The 23,615-nt window shown below is 40.8% G+C and overlaps 1 protein-coding gene across 2 annotated transcripts in view; it reads right to left on the bottom strand.

The window, feature by feature from the left end:
• Nucleotides 1–5,527: 5,527 nt before the first annotated feature.
• The window catches only part of KCNH1 (potassium voltage-gated channel subfamily H member 1), a 2,413,895-nt gene continuing 2,395,807 nt past the window's right edge, over nucleotides 5,528–23,615 (bottom strand). For both annotated transcript variants that reach the window (XM_044061729.1, XM_044061739.1), the window contains one exon: nucleotides 5,528–9,072. In XM_044061729.1, the coding sequence (XP_043917664.1) occupies nucleotides 8,224–9,072 (849 nt within the window). In that variant the 3' untranslated portion in view covers nucleotides 5,528–8,223. The remainder of the gene's footprint in view (nucleotides 9,073–23,615) is intronic.

The raw sequence follows: 23,615 nt of genomic DNA, 5'->3' as shown, positions 1-23,615 counted from the left end.
CACACACACACGCATGCACACACACAAGCACACACAAACACACAAACACACACACACACGCACACACGCACACACACATACAAACACACACACACACACACACACACACACACACACACACACACACACACACACACACACACACACACACACACAGAAACACACCTACAGACAATCAGGAATACTGCCAAAACCTGAATCATTACTGAAAAGCTATACATGGGGCGAGCAAGCAAGTCCCACACAGAAAAAAAATCAGCTCCGGAAAAAAACCTGAAAACTATCTGCTGTGAGGCAACAACGATGCTTGCTTCACACAGGTGCTGCCTTAACGATAAAATTGTTTCTCTATGAAAAATATAGCACATCTCTTCACTGCAATAATGTTTCCTTGAAAATGCCTTCTTATGTATTATATATAAATGCATATATAAAACAGAAATGTGTCACAATAAACTTCAACTGAAAACATTAAATATTTTAGTAATATTTGGATTAAAGAAGAAATTCTACTTTCCTGCTCTTTTTTTAGAAAACTAAAGGAGTGACATGAAACTTTTGACCCAACTTGCACAGACATTTAAATAAATAAATACAAGAAAAAACACTCATGTTGACTATTCAGTCATAAAGTGCACTGCTTGATATTATAATTGACATTCACATCTGAAGGCAAATTTGTTCTGCTGTGGAATGAAAACTGAAGACACCCATGCTGCAAAATCTAAGATTATTCCATATTATTGGATACTTGTACAAAAACACCTTGTTCTAAACCTGGGCTAAACATCAGGATGAACATCTCCATTGACTTTAAACCACTTTGAACAAAAAGATTTACTGAAGTATTAGAATTCCTTAGGATGCACCAGGGACAGGGTTAGGGTTCGCACACATGAGGAAGGTGAGGGGGGAGGAAAGCCCCCTCTCTACCTTACTCTTGTGTATTAACCTTCTTCCGGTCCTGACTCCTGTGCCCAACCTTAAACCTAATCCTACACATTAAGTTATGAAAACCCCTTTCTATAACACTATTCAGACAAATTTGGTCTGAGCTGATTCTTATGGTTACTGTTTAGTGATCCTAACAGAAGCTTATTTGGTAGCCTTTTTTGATTACTGTGTGCTAAATGCCAGCATAAATTTTTTTTTTATACATTGATGCTTACGCACTTCAATAATGTGTTATGTAATATTATTTATATATATATATATATATATATATATATATATATATATATATGTGCGACTTGCTGCATTATTGGAAACAACAATTAAAATGGAAAAACTATTCTTCTGTAAATGAAAGTAGCTGACACATCATAAAGAACTAGGTGCTGATCTGTAAAGGATAAGAGCATTCTTTTCATATTATTGTAGTATAATACAAAGCTAATGGCCATGGAGGCCATTTTAGGCCTAGCTAAGTTCTCTAAAATAAAATCTGATAAGTAATTGGCCCTAAATGTTTTGTGGAGGGTGTTTATTCTTAGGCAGACAAACAATCATTGACATGGGTGATAGACCAGGTGTATATTTGTAGTTCTCCATCCACTGCTCCAGGTTCACCTTGAATAAATGCAGGAATGAACTCTACTTCAAATGGATGGGAAACCTGCCCCAGAGAAGGGGGAGCCTCTAAGACACATACCTGTCTCTCCAGCACATCCTATTTATGTTGCTAGCAAGGTTTAGGTCCCTAGACTAGTTGTGTCTGATACCAATTCTTTTCTGAATATATAACAGGTCCTTTAGTGCTGGATTTAAGGGAGTTTTGTAGGCTAGGCATAGGTGGTCTGTCAGCAGCCTGTATGAAACTGAATATAAGAAGAATGATTTTAGGCAGTCTAAACATGACTTGTTTTCTGCCCCTTGTATTATTTTTGTGAGAAACTGCTGCATATGTCTGGTGAGCTAAACACCAAAGGAGGTGTTGTATTTAATGGTAAACCTTATGAGGGTAGAGTACAATGGGATGATGACTAATTTGCACCAATATGCCATAACTTTATGTACTTATAAGTTTTGCAACATGGAATGATTTCCTCACCACAGTTGATACATGTTGGTCAAAAACCAAATCTCTGTCTACATTTGTTCCCAAGTCCCTGACTACAGGATCTACTGTCAGGGATATATTATCAATGTGATAATTTGCAGGGATGGCCATCTTGCTGAAAGATGCTATGAAGCACTTCTTAGCACTGAGTTTTAGGCAGTGACTCTGACACCAGTTATTAGTCTGTGTCAGGCCCTCTTGGAGGATATTAGTATCTTGGGAATAATCAATGACTGCTCACGATTTTCAGTTTCAAACTTGGTCAACCAGAGGCCCTTCATATTAGCATTTACTTCAGAGAAATGTCAAACAGCAGGAGCCCCAGCATTAAGCTCTGGGGGGTGCCACTAGTAACTGATCTTTTTGTGAATGTAGATTCCCATATTCTAACTTCTTGAGCCCTGCCAGTGAGATATCTGGCTATCTAGCAGGTGAGATATTGGTTATTATACAATGACCCCCCCATTAATATTCAAAAACGTGCACGCTGATTGGTCAGTGTGCACATTGTAAATCCGAGTTATAGTAATGGAAAAAGGTCTGGTCGCCCAGACTTTTTCCATTACTATAACTCTTACAGCAACACTCGCTATGTTAAACAAGTTTAACATAGCGAGACAGCTTTAAAAAAAGCAACGGAATCTCCGTTGCTTTTTTTAAAGCTGTCTCGCTATGTTAAACTCCTTTAACATAGCGAAACAGTTTGTAAAAAGCAACTGAGATCTTGCTTCTCCGTTGCTTTTTTCAAAACTGTCTCGCTATGTTAAATGGGTTTAACATAGCAAGACAGCTTTAAAATATGCATCGGAGATTCTCCGTTGTTTTTTTTAAAGCTGTCTCGCTATGTTAAACTCCTTTAACATAGCGAAACAGTTTGTAAAAAGCAACGGAGATCTTGCTTTCTCCATTGCTTTTGCCCACAGCTCTGATGTACTGCGTAGGCATGTGCATGCGCAGTACATCAGAACTGCCGCAGAATACCAGACAGCTGCGGAAGGGCAGCAAGGAGGCATTATACAATGCCATTATTTAAGAAAAGTAATAATTTTTTTTCTTAAATAATGTCATTGTATAATAGCAATAACCCACTTCTTGGTGTGGGTAATGCTGGATTTACACACGGTTGGCTTTGTTTGGCCACTCGGGCTTTGCCCTCGTAACCAAACCACACCAACTGTGGGTAAATCCAGCATTACCCACACCCAGGCGTGGGTTATTGCTATAATAGCTAATTTAGTGTGCTTGGTAATAATCACCAAATGACCAAGTGGGGTATTGCATCAAATGCCTTGGCCAGGTCAGGGTTGGCAATATGTACTGATTTGCCCTCATTCATCACTTTGATAAGATTCTCAAAGAAGTCCACCAGGTTTAGCAGGCTAGATCTGCCTTGACAAGGCCAAACTGACTAGGGCCCAGTGTCTATAGGTTATCTATGTCATCATTTATGATATCCATGATTATTCTCCATAGCTTTGTGCAGCAGACTCATTAGGCTAATGGGTTGGTATCTCCAGGATAAATGGATGGGCTATCCTTGTGCAGAAGTATAACCATTGCAGGCCTCCATGCATTAGGTATAACACCTCTTTGGAGGCTGTGGTTGAACAGAGATTCCAGTGAGACTGATAGTTTATGTTTCATGCTGATAAGGAGGAATCCTGGGATATTTTCAGGACCCATCTGTGCAGCATGTTTGGCCTTGGATAGAGACTTGAAGACCTGCTCTCTATTAATGGTTGGAGGTGAGATGGATGTTGTAATTTCCTGAGGAACATCTAGTGTGTGGGGTTAAAGTCTGAGCCAAATGTAACTGCCAGATTAGCTACATCTTCTGGTTCCATTGAGGGAGTGGGGGTTGCAGCATTCGGTCATGTTCCTGAGGACCAGGTTGAGGATGTTTGAACTGTTTGTGAGTGTTTTTCACTAGCTAGCATATGGTGTTGGCATTAAGAATATCCAGGAATCTCTGGACCTGTATGTTGGAGGTCATGTAATGATTTTCGGTTTATACTGGGATAGTTTAAGTCACCCATGAATATAGTGTTGTATTGGATGGAGATTGTGTCAAGTGCCTTTAATTAAGTGCTGTGGCTTTTCTGGGTCATTGAGGTGAACTATAACTTGCAAGGATACAGTATAGGACCTTATTTAAGGTTATTTAGACATGGAGAAGCCTGCCTCCATCATTCAGATGGCCCAGCCTTATAGTGTGTTTATTTTTAACTTTTATAGAGACACCTCCACCTTTTTTCCTATCCTGTTAAGTAGCTGGTCTAAATTTGTGCAAGGGATTGTAGCCCTGTACTGACAGCTTTCTCTTCATAGCTTTTAACTATGTCTCGTTCAAGTCTGTCTCCTTCTTTGAAGATATTTTCTTTCTATGAGTCATCAGTATTATTTATCTGGCTGGGATAGACGCTTCTCTTATCTGGCATAATGCACTTGTTACAAGATAGTACCAAGTATAACGGATGTGTTAGGCTGGATTTACAGATCCCCTCTTCTCCCTATGCATCTGCTGCTATTTCTCTAATAGTATGAAATCTTGGTGTATGGTCACCTTGCTGGTCCTGTGCCAGTAGCAGATGCTTTCTCAACAATCTACCAGTGAAAGGAGCACCACAGTCCTGAGCCACATATTAAACATACCTGGCAGCCACTCCCCCCCCCCCACCAGTTTCAAACACCATTTTTGTGGTGATCAGCAGTGAGTATTTCAACGACCATATATAAAATGGGATAGGTTAACCAGCCTGCCAGCATAAAAATTATAATCAAGCTAATCATGCAATCACAGGAATAACAAGAATGCACAACAGCCCATGTTGTACATTCCATTGTAAATCATACTGCACAACCTCTCTGTGAAAGAAATCGGGAAAAAGTCAAAAGTAATGGGGGGGCAAAGGTCCAGAAATAGGGACAGATTTTAAATATTACTCCTATAAACTTATAAAGTTGCTAAAATAGCAGGTTTTGCATTAATAATTATTTTCTGAAGGATATGAAGTCTAAGACTCAAAATGTCTTCCATTGTTTAGTATTATTGAGGGACTTCAATCTTTCAATGATTTGCCAGAAAACAACAAATTTTATAAGGAACAGACCAGAAATACGAGGGAAAAATCTGGCATTCTGCAAAAATCTGGACAGTTGAGAGGTATGATGTAAATTTGAATGGTAATTTATTACTCAAAGATGCTGCCACTCTGATAGCATACAGTAATAAAGCTCTGACTATGACCCAGGTTACCATAGGTCACTTAGTGGTGCCTGTTGGAGTTGGTATGAGGTGGGGTCAGTACAGAAGAAGCTTTGCTTGCCACTTATACTTGGAGATGGGATGTTTCCCTGTCACTGATTTCCCCAGTGGAGACTATGATCATGGGGTGCCTGTTCAGAAAAGTCTCTGGGCCTAAGAGGATATCTCTCATTGAGGCAGAAACATCTTTCACATAAGACCCATTGCACAAGCCCCTCCTTTAGAATGTGCATGCAGATTGAGACAGGGATTGCAACTTTTCCACTCAAGATCTTGCCTCTGGGAGCACCACTGGTGGCTCCCAGGCACCATCTCTTTTTTTGCAATACTGGCATCATCAGTACAGATGGGACTGGTGACCTCATACTGGTAGGGTTAATCTTGGATACCCAACAGAAAAGATGCAGCCATGATAATGAGGACAGATTCAAGAGAGTAATGCTGGTTGTTGCTGAAGCTTCTCTTCCACCCTGCCAAGTATACAGGTTTGCAATAAAAAACATGGATTTACAGATGCATCTTTGTCATTCAAAAGGATATTTTATGCCTGCTGTATGAGACTTGTTTACCTATTTTGTTATTATAAATGTAACTATAAGTCCTTTTTCATAAATGTGTTGTACAGCCTCATACATTCGTTTGATTCTTTTGCATGTCCTTATTCAGTTGAGTAGTCTTGGACTTTACAAATGCTCACATAACTTGCCTCCCTCATTCAAGACTTCTGATCATGATTCCTTTTAGCAGAAATAAGGAGAGGGCAGGATATCATCCATTTTACAGACTGTAGCAACACCCATATAATCCAAATGGAAATTTCCCTTGATTGTTAGACTTAAAACCAAAAAAGGTACGATCTTTTAAATGTAACATTTGTGTTTTCTGCATGCTGTGCAGTGCTCCAGTTTGGGACTTAAATATGCATTTATTTCCATTATATAATTGTTACAATTTTGTTCTTAAATGTGGCATACTATATGTAAAGAGTTGTACAGCATACTTAGACAATATTCCTGATTCATCTCAGTGCAGTACATAATATTATATTTCACTGTCATACAAAGGTGTAGTCAGACATATGACATGTACACCACAGTGTGCACTATTTAAAATAATTTACTTTTTTGTGTAATGAACTTGCTACTCTTGTTTTTAATGGCATATATATCAGGGTTTATAGTCTAATGCTTTGATAGATTGTTTATTTCAATTGATGGGGGCTACACTTGTGGGCAGATAGGGGCTATGTTCTGAATGTTAGTACACAATTCCAAAAATACTGGCTACACCTCAGGTGTTATATAGTTAAATCTTTGAAATGGCTAACATTTACTAGAGTATGTACACTTAGAAATGCATATGCTGTAGCTCAGCAAACTCTTCAGCTAATCCTGTAGGAGTGTAACATCTTTCAGGCCTAATAGAATAGGCTGTACTGTTGTATGAAAGGTAGCTTAAGACTTTTGTCACAGTCCTGACCTACATGTCAGATCCAGTGGACTTCTGACATTAAAATGTCAGAACTAAAAGAGATACAGTCATACCGGTTTTATAAAGTATCAGCTCTTACTGATTGATTCATAAAGCATTATTTCTTACTGGTCTGGAAAAGAATGAGGTACTTTTCCCATAACCTGCACCAAATCTCCAATGGTGTCATACTACTATGTCACAGCAGAAGGAATAGTGCATGCTTAGGCTGTGCGTATCCTTCTCCCTCAGGTTAATGTCTTCCCTATCATTACAGACCTATTTCCGCATGTTAAAATAGGCAAGAAGACCCACAGTAAGAAATGACAGTAAGTTTATTAAATATAAACGGACTAGTTGACCTATACTACATGCATATTAATACTTGGGAAACAAGGTCACAAAGGAGTCAACAAGAAAAGAAGACTAAAATGATTTGAAGAAGAAATAAATATTGTAAATGAAACTGCAATATCATTTGGCATGAGAAATAATGCATACATTACGCTACTTCTAACAATCACATTAAGGCGAGTGTACTCAAAAAGGCTACAATACATTTTAGTCAAGTAAACAAGATGGAATAATCTTGGATCATCTGTGACACAGTATGCAATCATTTTAGTGTACAAGTTTTAAATATTTTTACTTAATCTAATTTTATAAAAATAAGTGTGACCGTATAATAAAGATATACAAGATAGAAAAAAAGGTCATAAAGGTTTTATTTTTTTAATTACCTGAATTCAAAAATTAAGAGAAAGATAATATGTCACTGACCTCTAAGATTGTGCTTTGGTGTGTCAGCATTATCCGCTCTATCTCACTGATCTTCCACACCACCCCCCAAAAAAAATCATTTCTTGGAAAAAGCAAGTATATTCCTCAACATTTGACATACACATGCTTCATACAGACTACCATGCTCTCTATCAAGCAGTGCACTTTTAATTAAATATTACTTAAGAATGTCATCAGGTGAAACCATTGAAACAATAATTTGTAGGCCAAAATCTGCAGTGACATTAAGCATGTACTCTGGATTGCTGTGGTTATGAAATGTGATGTTGACTACTTTATCAGTTCAGCACCCTGGATAGCTCTATTCAGCTGCACTAGTTGTACCACCAATTCTCCAACAGATGTCAGGGTACTACACCAAGTACTGCTGAGCATGAAACGGCATCAGCTACAAACGTGAAATAGTGCTTTATTCCTTTTTTAAACAACATAAAAACAGTCCAAGCTTTCAGACTCAGCTGCCTTTCAGAGATCCTGGTTTCATTTTTCTAATTATTTTGATGCCTAAATTTATATCTATTGTAAGTATACCTGTCACTTGGTTACTGTTGCTGTTGTTGTTGTGGTTGTTGTTGGGGGTGATGGGTCTGTGAAAAAGCTGAAACTAAGAATCAGATTTGTAAACAATTCAACCTGAACCAAATATATCTTTTTCTGATGCAGGGGTTTGTGGCCTTGAAATTTCAAACAATTCCTGTGGTGACTGAGATTGCCTAATACTTAATAGCCGGAGAATATCAGAAAGTTGTTTTTCAATATTTTCCATTTTAGCATTCAGAACTTTGATATCCTCTTTTAACTCATGTTTTACTTCCATTATTGTGGCCTGAAGAGTCTGTTCTGGGATAGGATAAAACGTATGTTTGATTTCTGTCAGAACAGGACTACGATCCTGAGGGCTTCTTAAGTCGCTGACATTATCTAATCGCAGGTCACTTTTGGTAATGCCACTGTCACATGAATCTGTCTTTTTCAGAGATATCTCATCTGATGTTTTAGTTCTTTCAGGCAAAGTTTCCATAGATTCTGTCTTTGAAACTTTATTCCACTCTTCCCCTTTGGTGTCAGGCTCTCTGAATCTTGTCCATCCCTTACGTTTACCAGAATCTCCAGTTTGTTTACTGGTTGCATAGCCTGATGCAGGGGCTTGCAGTTTTGCTTGGTCTGATGTACCTGATGTTGAGGCAGACTGAGAAGGAACTGGAGTGGCTGGGCTTTCTGTTACAGTTACTAAGCTAGCTGGAGCACCTGCAGCCTCAGATGATGAGTTTCCTGTGTTAGAACTTCCTTTTTCCACATCTGGCTCTTCTGTTTCCCTGACTCTTTCAGCAGCTAATCTTGCCTCTTTCTGCTGCCTGAACCTTTGGAAAAGTCTACGCACAGGGTGGTCTGGGGGAAGATTAAGTGGTGCTTCATTTTTTCTTCTCCTCATCTCTTCTTCCTCCCGTTTGACATCACTTATCTTCCGGAACACAATCTGTATGGAAAATATAACAGCTATTTAAATAATTAATTTGTGTGTACATGAATATTACATTTATAAATAACAACTGATACTTCTAAAGATATATATATATATATATATATATATAAATGCACACACACACACACACACACACACACACACACACACACACACACACACACACACACACACACACACACACACACACACACACACACACACACACACCCACCCATGTGTGTGTGTGTACATTTATGTGTATATGCATGTGTATGGATAGATACATATGTTTGTGTATACATATGTACTGTATACAGGTATATACAGGTACATATTAACTAAGTGAGGTGCTTAAAGCAGTCTTTAAAATCTCACAAAAATAAAGTTGAGGCTAGGACACCAGTATCAATTTGTACTAAAAATGTATTCCTGTTTGGGATGGAGGAAAGTGCCCCTGCACACTATATGTGGGACTGCATCCTTCACACCCCTGCTTTTTTAATTTATAAAATATCTTAGCCTTAAGTATAAGTGAAACATTTCTTTGCCTCTAAAGTCTGTGATCTCAAAGCAGAAAAACAACAATGTGCATCTAGCACAGGTTCAATGTACAGTTTTTTGAATAAAGTAGCACTGATAAGGCCCATGTATCTCTCTGTCTCTCTCTTTCTCTCTCTTTCTCTCTCTTTCTCTCTCTCTCACACACACACACACACACACACACACACACACACACACACACACACACACACACACACACACACAATCACAGACACATGTAATAAGCCAAAGACACTACTTGTCTAGCTAACATTTTTGTTTTTAAAACATGTTTAAGAGAAATGTTTATACCATTAATATTACAGCCATATAGTAGCACTACTTATTACTTGCCCTTTGACGTAATTCAACAGGGTTAGGAAATACAAGACACTATAAGAAACAGTCATAAAATTAACACTGTAAAAGTTACTGCAGCTGTACATGAAACCCCCTTAGTGTCTAAACATGAATGACCAGACAGTTGAATGCCTCTTGTAGTCTCATATTATTAATACTCATATTAGCTCTAACAACTGTAGACCATGGGTAGCAACAATAACTTGGACCTAAAATCAAACATATACAGATGAGAACATTTAACAATCTACCTGTGTGTAAAACTCTGCTGCACACACTGCTTGTATTACCATAAAAGGACAAAATGACAGTAGGGAGATATTGATGTATAACATCCAACAATCATCATATTTAGTAACTGTTCAATCCCCAGTCATTTACTGATCTGAGCAGAAGGTACTGTAGACGGCTCCGGACCCATGGACACACCTCACTTTCAACATACAGGTCTTCTCTTGTTTTTTCAGCACAGCAAAGGATTAAGCATTGTACATAAAACTCAAGATGTTTATGCAGCAAAATAGTTCTTGTACATGTTTGGATAGTGGGAGTCCAACCCCAAATCCTAGCAATAACAGAAGCATTGCTCAAATCTCGAATTCATGATACGTAATTTCCAGTACCTGACTGTATTTTCAAGTAGGACAGACAAGGCAAATGATCTGCTGGAGAAGCAATGCTTGCACAGTCAAGACCCAAGCCCAGACTCTAGAATATGAAGTCTCGACTGAAGGTCCAAATAGAAGCTGTGCTAATAACAATCACTAAAAGAAATACCAAGCAGGTCAGTATAATGTATGTACCTAAGACAAAAGCAGCAACGTGATACACTCATGGAAACCATATCAGCACTTTATTATAACTTTGGATGCGATGTTAATCCAAGGCACCATCTGCCTGAGTTGCTGGTAGGACTTATCAAAAATATCAGGGGAAGTTACCGGGCGCTCTGGTCAAATTTCCCCTAGTGAGTATTAATACCACCTCAGGTTTCTCCTGAAAACAGGCCACTGGCTTTGTGGGACTAACTTGATCAAAAAAGAGTGAATAAATAAATAACTGTGACAGAGATTACTTCTGGTGACTTCAGCATTCCCTAGAACAACCAAGAAAATAAGGGGATCATCGCTGTTCTCTTGTATTTCCCAAATGTAGCATCTCCAACAAGGAAGGAACAACTTATTGATACTACTAGCATTCTAGACTGGGCACTTACTGAACAGCGGGACTGAACATCCTCTGACACCTTATCAAACCATTACTATTACCACAGGCAACGTATGCAGTACTGAAATGGAAACCACTAGACACCTTATCTAAATCATTAACAGTCTCAGAACTCTACCAGCTGTGAATGTCTAGATCAGTCTGAAGATATATATTCAGCACTACAAATACTGAGTGCTTTTAAGCCAGAATTATTCAATTTGCTCTGAAATATAAAATAAAATTAAGAATAACACCCTGCAAAGGGTAACTGCTGCATTGAGGAAAAGCATGCCTACAAGACAAACGGCCTTAAAAAGATGTAGAGCATGTATTTACATTCCTTTGGTAAACAAGTAAAACGAGGAAAGAAACAAGTCCTGGCAGCAGATTTGAAAAGCAGAACATAACCTGAAAGCCAGCAAGGTTCTATTCTGCCCCAGAAAACCACTACAACTACTAACACCAGAATGCACTGCAGAGAAACTTGTTGAGTTTTTCTACTCCATGATCCCAAAGCACTTGGATCAGCAGTCCATCTCAGACTTACACCCAAGGTGGTTAAACACTGCACAGCTTCACTTTGCAAAATGTCTTTTATCATACATGGAAAGAATGTTACTAAAACTGGAAGAACATGGATGCCCATCAAGAGACCATCTGCCGTTTTATTTTCTGATAATAGGTTCCAAAGTTAAGTGAATATGCTAAATAATACTTCATGAAAACAGTGAGAACAAAACCATAAAATCTAAGCAGATGACAACATGGAATCCATTATCCAGGATCCTGAGATTTGCAGGGCATATCGAACTTGTGGCTACTGAACAGAACACCATCTAATAACTAGCATACATCATGGCTTTAGGCCAAGACAGAGTACCTAGACAGGAAGACTAGAACTTGTAGACTACATAACTGCAACAAGAGCTGAGGCTTTATGCACATCGCCATATTTATACACTTCACAGGTGCTTTTGATACAAGTTATAGGATGCTCCACAGCAGTGCTGTATAGGCCTGAAAGGCCAGTGACAGAATAAAGTGCCACATCCATTCACTTATATACTTAAAATACCAGAAGGATCCATATTGGCACTTCTTCTTTTCAGTCTATTTTTATAACAAGTACTTGTACACCAGTTGTGTTCAGATTACCTTCATGCTAGAAGTTTACATTTACTGATATTGTCTAATAATTACAGGGGTTTTAATGAAGTGCAGGATGGATTTAATACTCTGCATCTGAATTTCAGAAAACACTCATCCTAAATGTAATAAATATATATATCTATATATGTGTGTGTGTGTGTGTGTGTGTGTGTGTGTGTGTGTGTGTGTGTGTGTGTGTGTGTGTGTGTGTGTGTGTGTGTGTGTGTGTGTGTGTGTGTGTGTATTCAGGAAGAACTATTACAAAGTGACCAATAAACTACTACTACTGCCACTCCAAAGGTCAGCTGAGTGCATGAAGGCACTGCCATTTTGGAAGCAAGCCTGAGTCACAATAGACTACAGATTACTTTACTAGAAACGTGTCAACAGTACCAGAAATATAATCCTTAAGAATTCTGGGGACTTATATATACAGAACACATTGTTAGCATCCTACAACCTAAAGTTCTTCACATGATGATTGTCTATATCAGAAATATCAGAAAAGTGTGTACACACAAATACTCAAGTACCTACTCCAGAATAACCTACTCATCTGCAAACAACATGGCTTCCGTCCCAACCACAGCACCTCAATTGCCCTCATCTCCTTTAACCACACTATATCCCTGGCTAGAGATAACAACAAACTCGCTTCCTGTCTCTTCCTTGATCTCTCTAAAGCCTTTTACAGTCTCTCACCTCACACTCCTTTCTAAACTCTCTAACCTTACCCAATCTACCCCCGGTTCTCTAGCTACCTCTGTGACCAACAACAATCTGTCAAATGGCACCCTGCACTCACTCCTTTCCTCCCCATTAAGATGGGTGTTCTCCAAGGCTCAGTCATTGGCTCACTATTGTTCAACATCTTCACTAATCTTCTCTTTACATCCTGTCCACATATTGTTCAATATGCGGATGACTCTACCATCATCTCTGCTGCCAATACCCTTTCTGACCTGCACACTCTCACCCAAAACTCCTTCAACTCTGTAGAAAAATGGCTTAAGGTACCAACTCAGCACAGATCCTCGTGGTGGCCAGCAGAGTGATCCAAGCATCAGAGAGCTAAAAGAGTGACTTTTACCTGATTTAAGTATATTTTTGTGGCTTTCCCACTGCTATATACCTAGCGACTGCATTTCACCTGTTTTGCTGCTATATTGAAAGTGATTTCTGCATTTATACTGTTTATTGCACTTTAAGTTTCTAATTGTTACTTTAAGTTTCTAATTGTTACAAATTGTATCTGTAGGCTACACACTCAAGTGCGCTAGCCGATTTATAGCATTTATAGCTTCTACTGTCTGTTTTCTCCTTGTTTCTGAAAAAAAATATATATATCTCTTGTTTTCCCGCCTTACTGAACTAGAGTAGTCCAGTTTCAGAGTTGCTGATCCCTGGGCTTTTGTTGTAGTTCCTGTTACTGATTCATAGCCTTATTTGGAAGGAGGGAAGTTTCTTTGCTTACCAGTGGGAGTGGGAAGCACTGAGCAACCTGTTAGTCCAATTTGGTGAGGTTTCAGCCAGTAACTTGTAGTCCATTGGTCGTTTTGTGCCAGTTCCTAGCTTTTTTCAGCCCCCTGATATAAAACACGCTAAACACGCGTTAGCGCGAATTAGCGCGGAGTTGCCACTGTAGCACACAAGAGCAGCAGCATCAGGGTTAAACTATTCGGGCTACCTAAAGTCCACTCTTCAAATTTTCCCTTAAAACAGCCTTCCTTGAACTGTACTACTGATCTAACCTGCGTATCCTATAACTAAAAAGTTAATCTCTACTTGATTCCCAAGTAGACTATTCTCTATCTGTAAAGCCTAGCACTTGCTCCTACAGTACTTTTCACCCTGATATAGCACTTTATTATAGATAGTACCCCACCAGCCTAAAACCCCCTTCTTGATCACCCACATCCCCCGGAGTCTTTTTTAAGTTTTTTTGTCTATTCCTTCTAGCATGTCAAGGGATCAGTTGCTAGTGTCCTCTCCTGCTCAGCTGATGAACCTGGGAATATTGAGGCAATGTTACAATTGCCTCATGTACACAGACAACCCTCTCCTCCTCCCACAAAACACAAATACATGTGAGAGATGCAACTATACAGCCAAACTGGAGGCTGAGCTCTCTCAACATAGGACTGGCAAGACCAGACAGGAGGAGATGGTAACCACACACACCACATACCCAGTCTCACATAGTACTATCACAACTTCAAATCATACACATAAACACACAAAGACATACTCGGAGGCTCTGATCAAAAATCTACCAAAACAGCAGAGGCCACCAAAGCAGACACCCAAACAACTACCACCTCAGGACACAACACATGCAACACATAGACCACACAGTCAGTGTGCCAAACAGTCACAGCCCTTAAGGCCAAACACAATGCCAGACACACTCGTCATTGGTGACTCCATAGTCAGACACACTGACGTCCCGCTCACCAGATTGAGTAAGGAGAAGGTCACAGTAAGCTGCCTGTCGGGCGCTAGAATCCACCACATAACGCAAGCACTCAGGTCTCCCAACAGCAGGTACAAGTACGACTCGGTCATTGTCCACGCTGGTGTAAACGACCTGAGATGTACCTCCTTGGACTACATGAAAAGAGACATTGAGGAGCTCTCTGATTATGTAGCCCAGGCAGGTATGACCCTGACCTTGAGCAGTATCCTACCTTCACCAAGAATGATGCCACAATACAGAGATAAGATGATCAGCTTTAATAATTGGCTTAAACTCTGGTGTCATTCAAAGGGGATCCAATGTCTGTCTGCCTGGGATGACATGCTGGACAAGCCACGCTGCTTTGCAAGGGACGGCTTGCACCTGTCACCAATGGGCTTCCGGATATTGGCAAAGGCTCTTGCCACCCCCATAGTGCCTTTTTTAGGCAAGGCTCAAATTCTAAACCTACCACCCTAGAACACAAAAAGGAAAAACTAAGGGTAATGCTGCTCAATGCCAGAAGTCTCAATCTCAAGATGCACGCACTCGAGGCCCTTCTCAGTATGGAGAACATCGATGTCTGTGCTGTGACAGAAACCTGGTTTAAGGCTCCTGAGAGCACCCCAGCACTATCAGGTTTTACCTCATATCATGCGTTCCGGCCCCAAAATCCGGACAACACCAAGAAAGGAGGGGGGGATGTCCATATTCATCAAGGACACCCACACCTCAAGGTTGGTGGCAACGCACGATGCATCGGAGACCATCCAGGTGCAATTAACCATAGGCAAGACTGCTCTGCAATTTGTAGCATGTTACAGGCCACCCTCTCAAACTCAGGAACCTCACATAGCTTTCCTGAAAACACTGGAGGGGATAAATGTATCTCCAAACACCATCATACTAGGTGACTTCAACTACCCTAATATAGACTGGGATCACTACTCAAACCCAAACACTCTAGCCCAAAGGTTCCTGGAGTTCATAAACTCAAATGCCATGGAACAACTAGTCACCATCCCCACAAGAGGTGAAAACATACTTGATCTCATCATCATGAACATGGGATCACAATGTTCAACACCGGAAGTATACCCCTCACTGGTGAGATCAGATCATAAACTAATCTCACTGGAGGTCCTCATCCCGCCCCCACCTGAGATAAAAAAGACCACAGTGAAGAACTTCTCAAAAGCTGACTTCACACTTCTAAAGACTAGTGTGGTCACCTTTAAGGCCACCGAGCCGGCGGCAAACATTACTCAAGCTGCTGAATCACTTACAAATGCCTTCTACCAGCACCTACAGGACTGCATGGATCAGCAATCCCAAACAAAACAAAGACTCTTTGTACCAAAGGCAAGCGTCCAGCCTGGTGGACCCCAGCCATTAACAAGCTCTACAACAAAAGGAGGAAGCTACTACACGATAGAGCAAAATCCTTAAAAGGTAAGACACCTCTGATCATTATAAGTAAAAAACTAAGAGCTCTCATAAAATCATCCAAGGCAAATTTTGAGAGAAAAATCGCTAAGGACTCAAAAGACAATCATAAGGCCTTCTTTAGCTATGTTAGAAACCTGGGAGGAAACTCCCAGATATGCTCAGAATTAGTTCAAAATGATGTGGAAATTACTGAACCTACAGACATTGCCAACATACTGGCTGACAGGTTCAGTGCAAACTTCTCCCCCTCCCCAAAGGAGAGATATCTATACCAGGGATTGTAGCCCCCAAACATCTCTAACGCCCAGGTGAGAACTGCTCTCTCCAAGGCGAAAAACACAGCATCCATGGGACCGGATGGTGTCCCCGGCTGTGTGCTCCACGAACTCAACGAGGAATTAAACCCGCAGTTAGGACAGCTGTTTAATCTTAGCCTCACCTCAGGATACGTACCCAAGGAGTGGCGCACGGCAACTGTGGTCCCACTTCACATAGGCGGTGCCTCCACCGACCCTGGAAATTACCGTCCCATCAGCTTGACAAGCCTGATCTGCAAGGCCATGGAGAGGATCATAATGGAACTCATAAATAAAGACATAGGGAACTTGCAGACTTTGGATCCAACCCAGTTTGGCTTTGTCAAAGGCAGATCATGCCTTTTAAACTTGGTTGACTTTTTCGAAACAGTCACCAAGGCCATTGATGAGGGAAAGGCAGTCCATACAGCCTACCTCGACCTGGCAAAGGCTTTCAACACAATACCCCACTCAGGTATCATTGAAAAACTCATCAGCTTAAATGTAAACCCATATGTCACAAGATGGGTTGCAAACTGGCTAAGTGACAGAACCCACAGGGTCAGAGTTGCTGGCGCCATGTCAGACTCAAAGCCTGTCACAAGTGGTGTCCCACAGGGCTCAGTACTGGACCCACTCTTGTTCGGCATCTACGTTTCTGAAGTACAAGCTTTTTACTGAGGCTGACCAGGGAGCTCCTCCACTCATGGGATTTTACTCTTTTGCAACAGTTTCTTCCTTCTGTTGTACAGTTTGTTTATGGCAGGGGACCACCAGATTGGCTTCCTTTTTTTGGAGGATAGCATCTTGGTTCTTTTTGGGATAGCACGATCCATGCACTCGTGTAAGTGCTTATAGTGTTAAAATGTTTTTGGTGTCATAGACAACATACTCTATCTATTCACTACCTCTGATCCTTCAATCAAATTAGTGACCTCAAAAAAAAAAAAATTTTTAAGCTTGTTTCCTGCCTTTCCTGTTAAGTGGTACAGACTGTTTGTAAGCTTCTGAGCCCCCAAGCTCTTCTGTGTTGGAGGGAAGCCTTCTAGCTTATTTTTTTTTTCTTATAACTAGCCAGTTTTCTAGTTTCAGCACTCAAATCTGTTTCTTTGAACTCAGCACTTGTTCAGAACTCATTGTAAGCACTACATAAGCTGCAAATTACTACAGCACTCAACTTTCCTCACTTGTCTAGTGGAAAGCAGTTTTTAGTACTTAATAAATAAGCACCTATCCAGACATGTCTAAGGGTCAAGCTCCCGGTGATTTCTCCTGTCTACCTGATGAATCTGGGCATCTTGGGGCAATGCAGCAATTGTCTCATGTACACAGACAACCCTCTCCCCCTACCACCCAACACTACAACCTGTGAAAGATGCACTTATATAGCCAAAGTGGAAGCAAAGCTCTCTTCACCCAAGACTGGACTAGACAGTCAAGAGGAGAAGGTAAACACTTGCACCACACCACACTCATCACATAGTCCCTCAAAACCTACACCACCAAAACACACACACATAGAAACACAAAACACACCTACATTCGCGGAGGCTCTCAATAAAAACGTGCCCAAGCACCAGGGACATCCAAAGCATAAACGCAAGAAACTCCACCCCCCAACACAACCCAAATGACACATAGCCCACAAACTCAGTGTGCCACTCAACCACAGCCCACAAGGCATAACAACGTACCCAACACTCTAGTCATAGGTGACTCTATAGTCAGGCACACTGATGTTCCACTCACTAGACTAAACAAGGAGAGAGTTACTGTCAGCTGCTTGTCAGGTGCCAGGATCCGCCACATAATGCATGCACTCAGGACACTCCACAATAAGCACAAATATGACACTGTCATTGTCCATGTTGGTGTGAATAACCTGAGACGTACCTCCCTGGACTACATGAAAAGAGACATGGAGGAGCTGTCTGATCTTGTATCCCAGGCAGGTATGACCCTAACCCTGAGTAGCATCCTGCCATCACCCAGAATGATACCACAGTACAAGGACAAAATGATTGACTTCAACAATTGGCTAAGCTTCTGGTGTCATTCTAAGGGGATCCAGTATTTGTCTGCCTGGGACGACATGATCGACAGTCCACGATGCTTTGCCAGAGATGGCCTGCACCTGTCACCCTTAGGAATCCGGATACTGGCTAAGGCTCTTGCCACCCCTATAGTGCCTTTTTTGGCAAGGTTCAAATGACAAATTCACCACCGTAACAGGTACAAGCAAGCAAAATCTGAGGGCAATGCTACTGAATGCTAGAAGTCTAAACCTCAAAATGCACTCACTCGAGGCACTCCTTAAAATGGAGAACATTGACATCTGTGCAGTGACAGAGACCTGGTTCAAAGCTCCAGAGAGCACCCCTGCATTACCAGGCTTCAATTTATACCACACCTTTCGGCCACCTAACCCAGAAAGAAGCACTAAAGGCAGAGGCGTGTCCATATTCATTAAGGATATCCACACTTTGAGGCTAGTTGCACAGCATAATGCATCCGAGATTATCCAAGTGCAACTAACTCTGGGCAAGACCGCAATCCAAATTGTAGCTTGCTACAGACCCCCCACTATGCCCCAGGATTCACACTCCTCATTTCTTGAAACACTGGAAAGTATTAGGGTACAACCCAACACCCTAATAATGGACGATTTCAACTACCCCACCATTAACTGGGAAAACTACTCATGTACCAACTCTTTTGCTCAACGTTTTCTAGAATTCATAAATTCCAATGCCTTGGATCAACTTATTCACACCCCCACCAGGGGCAGCAATATCCTAGACCTAGTCATTACCAACATGGGAAACCGGTGTTCCACATCAGAGGTCAATTCCTTGTTGGACAGATCCGACCACAAGCTAATCAGCCTAGACATCCACATCCCACCCCCAGCCCCATCATAAAAACTTCTCAAAAGCCAACTTCACACTTCTTAAGACAGAAGTGGCAAACTTCATGACACCCATGCAGACAGACAATAGAGGTATGACTGCCGAATCCTACACAAATGTACTTTATAAGCACTTACACGAGTGCATGGATCATGCTATCCCTAAAAGAACCAAGATGTTATCCTCCAAAAAAAGGAAGCCAATCTGGTAGTCCTCTGCCATAAACAAACTCTACAACAGAAGAAAGAAACGGTTGCAAAAAAGAGTAAAATCCCATGACTGGAGGAACTCCCTGGTCAACCTCAGTAAGAAGCTGAGATCCCTCATAAAATCCTCCAAAGCTAGTTATGAAAACAAAACTGCCACTGACTCTAAAGACAACCACAAAGCATTCTATAGCTATGTCAAGAATCTAAATGGGAACACTCAGATCTGCTCTGAGTTACAGCATAATGGCACTAAATATACAGAACCAACTGAAATTGCCAACATCCTAGCAGATAGGTTCAGTGCTAACTTTACCCCCTTCTCACCCCCTAGAGTGCCCATCTCTATACCGGAAGAATGCAAAGTTCCTATAATCACGGCTGCACAGGTAAAAAACACACTCTCCAAAGCCAAGAACACAGCATCCATGGGACCTGACAATATCCCAGGCTGCGTTCTACATGAACTACAGAATGAACTGGCACCCTACCTAAGTACCATGTTCAATCATAGCCTCACCTCAGGCTTTGTACCCACTGAATGGTGCACCGTGACAGTTATCCCACTCCACAAAGGAGGAGCCACGACGGACCCCAGGAACTACCGCCCCATTAGCCTAACGAGCCTGGTCTGCAAGGCCATGGAACGTATCATCGTGGAACTCATAAACAAAGACATTGGTAATCTCCAAACTCTGGACCCTACTCAGTTTGATTTTGTAAAAGGCAGATCATGTCTCATAAACCTGACTGACTTCTTTGAAGCAGTCACCAAAGCCATAGATGAGGATAAAATGGTTCACACAGCTTATCTAGATCTCGCCAAGGCTTTCAACACCATCCCCCAATCTGGAATTATAGATAAGCTCACTAAACTAGGTATAAATCCCTATGTCACAAGATGTGTTGCCAACTGGCTCATGGACAGAACCCACACTGTGAAAGTAGCGGATTCCAAATCCGACATCAGACCAGTGACAAGTGGAGTACCACAGGGTTCAGTCCTGGGTCCTCTCCTGTTTGGTATCTACTTCTCTGAAGTGCAGGCCAACACAGAAGGTCTTTGGCTAACAAAGTCTGCAGATGACTGCAAACTAGGAGCCATAATCGAAACTGCTAATGATGTGGACAAACTACAAAAGGGCCTCACTGAGACAGATACCTGGTGTCAAAGCCATGGCCTGAAGCTCAATGCCAAAAAGTGTATTGTCATCCCCTTTGGTAAAAACTCTGTACCCATGAACTACCACATAGCTGGTAGCCTACTGAATGCCAAAAATGTGATAAGAGACCTTGGGACACAGGCGGACAGTAGTCTCTCCTTTGATAACCACATCGCCACAGTGGTCAGGAAATCCTTCTACATGGCTCATCTCATCACAAAAGGATTCTCATCCAGGAAAAAAAGAGGTCATTGTTCCCCTCTACTCATCACTCATTAGACCCATTATAGAGTACAATGCCCCTTTTGGTATGTACCTCACAAGGCATCTACAACAACTGGAAAGACCACAGAAATACCTCACAAAGAGGATTACTGGCCTCAAACAGATGCCCTATGCAGACCGTCTCAAAAAACTACAGCTTTACTCCATCGCATATCGCCTACTCAGGGGCGATCTCTGCCTAAAATACAAAGCTATGTCAAACCCAGAGCTGTTGGACATGCTCCACTTAAAGAAATCCCAATCCCTCCGAGCTACACGCTCTAGGGACCTTAACCTTGTCACCACAATAAACAGAACATGCTGGAGGGATAGATTCTTGTCCCAGAGACTTCCCATACTCTGGAACAGACTACCTATCTATGTCAAACAGAGCTCCTCATTAGCACTCTTCAAGAAAAATCTTGATGATTGGATGGGAAATGGGAAATTCACCCCGGTGATCACTGTGGCTCTGCTCGATAGGGGCACAGGAAAATAATTTTCTTGGGTGGCAAAAGCCAGGGTAAATTTTTTGGCTAGGCTTGTATGGGCCATAGGGCCGATAGCCTAGTACCTACCTATGAACCTATGTATCGCAGCACTTGTAGCCTGAATAAAACAAAACTATCTACCACTGAGACTACTTTCTGTTTGGAATTTATTTCTGTATGTACAATAACAGAATCATAGTTTAATATGCCATCTAACTTCCCTTTATTTTCAGTTTATGGAGCATATTATACATCACAAACAAAGCTCCCTAATCTTACAGTACAAGCTATTTCAGTTATCACTCAGGTAGACATCCACTGATTTACTTTATTCCCTTTGTATACAGTAGTAAATTATGTTGAGATTATTTTAGCTGTACAGTCTCACAACTGGCAGATTAATAATGTTGTGTCCATTTCGCTGTTATTCTTATTTTCCAGATGTGTGCTGCTTTGTGTTAATGTAACCTTTTCTGAAATGAAAGCAAAGGCTTAAAAAATTGCACAGCCATAAACACAGAGATTGAGGAACAATATAGGAGTTAAACTGTTCTGTCATGACATTTGCAGATTAAACTCTTGTTGCATGACTGCATGTATTCTTCCAGTTGTTAACACAGCAGTTTTACATCAATACCTAGTAGTTTCAATCCAGGATAACATTATGACAGCAGTAAAACAATTAATAATTAGTTTGCCCTTTTTGTATAATCAACAAACATAAGAAGCTACAAAAATGTATCAAAAGTACTGTGGCGCCAATGGATGTTCAAGCTACTTAGAAAAATGCATACTATTAATTAAGTTTATTTATTTCATTATTTCATAGTTATGTATGACAGTGAGACGTGGAATGCATTGATGGATGGAAAGCCAATTACTAAATGAGTGTGTATAGATAACCAATAAATGTTGACCTGTGTTCATTTATGTGTGGTGATAGTTTTACTTAAAAATGACATACCTCCTTTCAGAAGAAATGGCATCAGTTATAGAAATATTACAAAAAATCCTGCTGTTGAGAAACTAGAGTATCACAATTATATCACAAGTTAGTTTACAAGAGAAAGATGAGAATCTGCAAAGGAAAAACAGTATATATAGATAAACACACAAACGATGAGCCTAGCAGTGTGTCAGTAACTATTTGGCAGAAAGTGACTATATCATTAGACCACAGAAACATGTGCTTAATATACTGAAGGATGCAAACATTGATGAAATATTTTTTCATAATGCATAATTGAAGTTATGATAAATGCTTTAAATTATCAAGTTACTCTTGCTGAAATGACAAAGTAGCTTAACCTAATGATCCTAGCCTTAGAATGTGACCAGGTGAAAGAACACAGAATGAGTTTGAGAGAAAGTTCTGAAACTAAGACATACTAGGGCGGAACTGAAATAGGATATATGAGATATAGAAAGAAAAGGACTTGGTAGCAAACATTCAAAGTGTTTTGAATGGGTATAGTTTACTTGGCATGAAATCACAGGTTCACACGTTTGATGAAGAAGCTCAAGGCCTACCTGTCTTCATGAAGCTTGATGTCCAGGTCCCATGTTAGAACTTACAGGTCACCATGTATTCCAAGACCTACCTGTCTTCACGAAATTTGATATCCAGGTCCCATGTTAGAACTTACAGGTGACCGTGTAGTCCGAGGCCTACCTGTCTTCATGAAGCTTGATGTCCAGGTCCCATGTTAGAACTTACAGGTCAATATGTATTCCAAGACCTAACTGTCTTCATGAAATTTGATGTCCAGGTCCCATGTTAAAACTTACAGGTGACCGTGTAGTCCGAGGCCTACCTGTCTTCATAAAGCTTGATGTCCAGGTCCCATGTTAGAACTTACAGGTGGCCAAATAGTCCTCTGTGTCATTCCTTAAGGCTGAAGGTATGAATTAATGGTCAGAGTTTAACTGCGGGAGGGGGTTATTCCATAGCCATGTAGTCTTTGAAAGTTGAAGTTGTCATGCCTCATGTTACCACGGACTTTAATTTTTAGAAAACGTCTTGTATTCAGGTCACGGGGGGAAGGGTGTCTTCTAAGCAAACTA

Source organism: Protopterus annectens, chromosome 1.part0 (assembly GCF_019279795.1).
Source record: "Protopterus annectens isolate FY-2018-M chromosome 1.part0, PAN1.0, whole genome shotgun sequence".
Classification (NCBI taxonomy): Eukaryota; Metazoa; Chordata; order Ceratodontiformes; family Protopteridae; genus Protopterus; species Protopterus annectens.
This window is presented reverse-complemented; position numbering and strand designations above follow the sequence as displayed.